At 33.4% G+C, this 6,274-nt stretch overlaps 1 protein-coding gene across 1 annotated transcript in view; it reads right to left on the bottom strand.

The window, feature by feature from the left end:
* LOC123697187 (breast cancer metastasis-suppressor 1-like protein) overlaps positions 1-4,259 on the bottom strand; it is an 84,005-nt gene extending 79,746 nt beyond the window's left edge. The window contains exons 1-2 of the mRNA XM_045643608.1: positions 3,951-4,259; positions 2,118-2,268 (exon numbers count right to left, since the gene is read on the bottom strand). Of these exons, the coding sequence (XP_045499564.1) occupies positions 2,118-2,268; positions 3,951-4,152 (353 nt within the window). The 5' untranslated portion in view covers positions 4,153-4,259. The remainder of the gene's footprint in view (positions 1-2,117; positions 2,269-3,950) is intronic.
* Between the last annotated feature and the right edge of the window lie 2,015 nt (positions 4,260-6,274).

Here is a 6,274-nt window from a genome sequence, read left to right on the forward strand (position 1 = left end):
AATAGTTGACGCTAGGTGTGTCGCTGACTGTTGTAATTCGTAATTCCCTACTACCAGCCTTATTTCATCAAGCGTATTACCACTAATGCTATGATTTCTATTCCGCACATCCATCCATCTGGCACCAAATTCTGCTAGAACTCATTTTCGCTAAAAAAAATTCCGATGACAAAATATGTATTCGATACCGGTTGCAGCACAACGGTAACCGTATAATCACACGTATAGTCTACAGTGGAACAGAGAATTTTCCTGTCCAAACTGAGATTTTAACAGTTACACTGGATTGTTTACAGTTCGATACACTAAATTCATCAATCTTTCCAGTAAAACAGCATTCGACAAGATCGCCTCCGACATCTATCGTTAATTGCAATAGAAAATGAGGCGGCATCAAACTTGGATTTGAGTGAAATTATAGACGAATTCGCAAAAATTAAAGCGCGCAAGATATTGTGAATTGGGCGGGGAATTATGTTAAAAATCGTTTTTTCCATTAAATAATCTCATCTGTATAATAAACTAGCGGTCCACCCCGGCTTTGCCCGTGGTACATCTTTACGTTTTCTCTCCATAAGAACCATCCTCGTACTTCAAGAAATGTAATAAAAAAAGAATTAACGAAATCGGTTCAGTTATTCTAGAGTTATGCGCTTACCAACACATTTTGCGATTCATTTTTATATTATAGAGATATTCTATATTGTCATGTGCGTCGTTGTTTATTTATTCCCTTTTTCTTCTATTAAACACATGGAGAGTCTAAGAAAAGAGAAAGAGGAAAGAGGGGAGGAGGAGGGCCCGATTCTTTCCCTATGCACCAGGGCCCTTGTCCCCCTAGCTACGCCACTGTCTCCCCGTTAAAAAGTCTTTAATTTCTAAGTGAGTCTCCTGCTGTTTTGTTGTTTTGAGTCCATATAAAAAAAGCTCTGATATTAATTTATAAACTCTAGTAAGTATTATTTACACCAGAACTAAACTTTTTAGAACAAATAGCCTAAGTATTACTTTTTTTAAGCTGCTAACACATTTACGATACCTCTTTCATCTTCTGTAATATAAAAATGAATCCCAAAATGTGTTGGTTTTTCGCATAACTTTAGAACAACTGAACCGATTTCTTTGATTCTTTTTTTATTATATTCCTTGAAGTACGAGGATGGTTCTTATGTATAGAAAACGTGAATATGTACCACGGGCGAAGCCGGGGCGGACCGCTAGTAATAAATAAATGTTTACAGCAACATATAATTATTTATTTGTTAAAGCAAGTTTGTGATGATGGATACCTAATATTTCATGCAAAAGCTCAACGTATTTTTAAGTCACTTCTTACAGTAATAGTGACTATGGTATTATTGATTGGATTTAATCATTTTGCCACTGTCGCAAAATCTGTAGGCTACATAGGTATGTATTAAGTAAAATTACTATTATGTACTTGTAATAATTTAGTCGAGCACTAGTAGAAAATCTCTACCAATAAATTAATGATTGAACTGAACTTATTTTAAAATCTATCTATTCCCATTTACAAAAAAAAATATAACAAGGTCGCGACTTAGGTAGTTTTTTTGCATCAAATGTCCTGTGTATGTGTGAAATTTGTATTTATGTTTTGTATGCAACAAAGATTATAAATAAATAAATAAATAAATATTTTATCGTTGTGAGGCTCTAGGGCACTTGGTTATCTGCCTACGCCACAGGTTTCAAAGATATTAATATTGTATATTGAGCAAAGAGGATATTAACTATAATAAAATTGATGAACATGCTCGGTGGAAAGTGTGCTATATGTCGGGTTATTAATAAAAGGGAACTATAATAATAAAATAAATAAATTGCGTTTAAAATCTGATTTAACCTTTAATTTATAAAATCGAAAGTTCAATTTAATCTATACTATAATATTATAAAGCTGAAGAGTTTATTTGTTTGTTTGAACACACTAATCTCAGGAACTACTGAACTGATTTGAAAAATTCTTTCAGTGTTCGATAGCCCATTTATCGAGGAAAGCTATAGGCTATATATCATCTCGCTAAGACCAGCAGGAGCGGAGCAGTGCGGGTAAAACCGCGGAGCACAGCTAGTCTTTCATAAAGAGCAGTCACCTTATTCTCATATTCTCTTGCAACCGTCTCAAAGGACCCAAATACTCCGGAGACCTTCCACCCCGCACCTCCGCGAGCTGATATTCCACATCTTTGATCCGCTCGTTGAACAGCTGTTCCCGTAGCACTGTGAACTGATGCTCCAAGTTCGCTGAAATCGAGAAGCTATAGTTATACGCTTATTTTGGTAAGGTTCATTCAGATGTGTGGAAAATACTGTTCTAAATCTATACTAATATTATTAAGCTGATAGTTAGTTTATTTGTTTGAATGCACTAATCTCTGGAACTACTGGTCTGATTTAAAAAAATATTTCCGTGTTAGATAGGCCATTTATCGAGGAAGGCTATAGGCTATATATCATTACGCTGAGGCCACCAGGAACAGAGCCTCGCGGGTGTAACCGCGAAGCGCAGCTAGTATTTAATAAAATACAAATCAAGCTCTTAGGCTTAAGCTGTATAAAAGTGAAATTTTAAAGAAACAGGCAAAATCAACCATCTTATTATATTGGTGTGTTTCTTTCACACTTTTCTGGCATTTATTTAGGCCAGTTGCAGAGCTTGACCGACCATCAGTGCGTACGTCAGTCGCGCTTGTCATATGTATGGAAATTCATAAAACCGTTCATAGCTAGATCGACCATACACACGCATATTTCCTTACAGCTGGTTCTTTGAATGCTTCTATTTATATTCTCTGTTTATGGCACTTATGGTGTTTCTGTTCTATTCAGGTATTTTCTCATTTAATGACACATTTTCTGTGATATCTATACATAGATAATATAATTGCAAGATATTTGTTTTGCTTTAAATTTGATTATAGTTTTAGCATACATTATTATTATTTGGAAATACTTTTAAAATAATTTAAGTGCAATGTATTTTGCAGATCCCAGGAACACTGCCTTGTTAAGTAATTAACAAAATTGATGGCTGTTCATGTTTTCAAATTGCTTTAAGTAGTTAAATAAAAAAAAATAAAAAAATATCTTTATTTCACAACCTCAATTACAAAGTATAGAAAAAACGAAGGTAAATGATAAAATTATGTGTCCGAATGCAATAATTCATTTATGGATTTGTTTAATACAATCAACATGAAAATTTATGGTTATTTGTTACACTGTTCACACAAAAACAACTGATAAACGAACTGACAAGTGAAGACACAGGCTCAAGCAAGTACAAAATAAACTGGTACAATTTATCTAGGTAGGCATGTTTGAATTGTTTTTTTCTAATTATTTTAAAGTATACCTTTATAATGATGTTACATTATACTGTGATTTTATGAATAACTAGCTTTCCGCCCGCGGCTTCGCCCGCTTTGACTAAAACCTAATAAATTGTATACTATAACCTTCCTCTTGAATCACTCTATCTATTACAAAAAATCGCATCAAAATGCGTTGCGTAGTTTTAAAGATATAAGCATACATAGGGACATAGGGACAGAAAAAGCGACTTTATTTTATACTATGTAGTGAAGTATGTGTTCTAGACCTTAATTAAAAATTATTTATGCTTAATTTTAGTTGATTAGTGTTTGCGCTATTTCTGGCTATGATGGCTAAATAATGAGCAGTTTTCTATATGAAACAGAACAATTGAAGTCTATTGGCTTATTGGATTAATATTATTCAAATACTATAAAAACTAACATTTATAATAATTTTCTATGTTAAAAACATAATTCTGTTTTGATTTTTCGTATTTAAATCAGCTATGTAGCGTTGAAATTATTGCCCTTGTATTTTACAACAGTTCTTGTTACTAAAGACCAAAATCCGCGACCCAATTTGTTTGTAAACATAACCTACAAACCAACCTAAGTTATCGAGGCATTCGTTGCGACGCCTCTCGCATTCACTCTCATCCATTTCTGAGGAATCATCAGAATCAGGTTCGTCTGCTTCTTCAGCGCTGGAGTCTCTGTCTGGCCCGCGGGAAGACCCACCAGACCTTTCTGTGTCACCCCCAGATAAATCGCCATCGCCATCGCTGTCACCTTCCACTTTCATTGACGGCATTTTATTGGTTTCTATCTATCTAAACGAATACGGTAACTCTATTTTGTGTTTTAAACTAGGTATTAAAATAATATTTTTGCTTTCGCTCCACCTAAACAATAACAAGAAACGTCAAACCGTAAAGTGTCAATTGATGACGCAGTCAATTTGGCATTTTGTTGTTCGGATACTCAATATGATGATTATTTACACAGGTAGCAGATAGCAGAGTGGGGAAAGTGAATATTAATAAGAGCATAATGAACGTTCAGGATCATTCTACGATATCAGAAATAGAGATAATCCCTGATTCTGTAAATCCTTTGGACTGAGATTTTAATGATTAGATTTTTAAAATTTAAATGCAAACAAGTATTTGAAAATCATTTTTTTAAATATAAACATTGTCTTATTTTAAACTTGCATACATCCATCACTACGCCCACAACTACGCCAGTTTCAGTAAGAGACTTTAATAGTTCTAAGTATAGAATTTTCCAAGTAAATCAATACAACAAATATATATTCGCAATCGTGTGGCTTATCCTCGCTATTAACTTACATTGAATTATCGAAACAAATTTCGTTAATCGTTACTTATCTCTTTTACCATAAAATCACAATAAAACTCATCATTCTAATAAACTATGCATGAAGAAAATACATTTATCCTTGATTTAACCACTCTATGTACATATCGTCTTCGGAGGCTCGGGGAATTTATATGACAGTTGCCGAACAGTGACGAATTTTTCTATGCGCATTAACAGTTTGGGAGTAGGTACTGTAATCACTTGTAAAAATTATTCCTTATAAATGTGACTACTAATTATTCGTCGATGATAAATTAACTATAAGACATATATATATCAAGATTCAAAAATAATATGATAACTACATCCCAAATTTATTTCATCTATGTTCACGGGAAATACCCTGTATGTTTGGATTCCTATGCAAATTTCGAAATTTGCGAAAATTTGCAGCACAAACGGCTGTATCTTTTGATTACGTTAGCTCACCGTTATCTAATATAGGTCGATTTTACACAGCGTCAATGGATAGTATTAGACTTGGAGTATTCAATATAAGTTTCAGCTTGATAGCTCCACGCGTTCATGAGAAAAATGGTCTTGTCAGACAGACAACAAAGTAATCATAAGCTTATGGGTTCCGTTATTTCCATATTTTGTAGTTCGAAGCCCTAAGAATGTGTGCATGCTAAATCTGGGCAAAAGATGAGAGAGAGGCTATAGCCTGTGAGGCTGTGACTTGTAATAGGTACTCCTATTTTAACGAAATTCTATTCTATGCTTAAATGAATGAATTCGACATAAAAATCGAACACACCCTGTGTCTAAGTTTTTCAGTCGCTCATTACTATCACATACGTAGTACCTATATTATTATTAGTCTGTGCTATCACGATTGACGACGCGGTTGGCGCAGTGGTAAAGTAACTGCCTACTGAGCCGGCCGACGGTCCCGGGTTCGATCCCCGGTCAGGGCAAATATTTGTGTGATGAACTCTATTATTTGTTTTTGGGTCTGGGTGTTATTATCTATATATGTATTTATTAAATATTATATTTATCGTCGCCTAGTACCCACAACACAAGCCTTAATTGAGCTTACTGTGGGACTAGTTCGATGTGTGTAATAATGTCCTATAATATTTATTTATTTATTTATTTATCAATTGTGATCAATCCGCAGTCAACAGACGACAGAGTATTTAATAAAATGTGATTTACTACATACACTACTGCTTTTTAATGAATATAAAAATGGGTACCTGGATAACTGGAATCTGGAAAAGGACAATAATTAATAAAAATGAAACAAGGTAATATCTGATATTAAATTTAATAGGTATACTCTATTATTTACATTCAATTGTTCTCTATTAACATGGTATTTATAATAATTTTAATCAATTTGTTGTCAATAAATTTTATATACAGGACTATTTATAAATTATATAATAATAATAATATCAATACTGTGAAGTTCGATAAATCCACAATTGAATACGTGCAAAAAATGTATATTAAAATACACGGGGCAAAAACATTTCGTTTTAAATACAATACAAATAAATTTGCGAATACATCCAATGCACGTTTCATAAATCATACAGATA

The sequence above is a fragment of the Colias croceus genome, chromosome 14, assembly GCF_905220415.1.
Source record: "Colias croceus chromosome 14, ilColCroc2.1".
Lineage (NCBI taxonomy): Eukaryota > Metazoa > Arthropoda > Insecta > Lepidoptera > Pieridae > Colias > Colias croceus.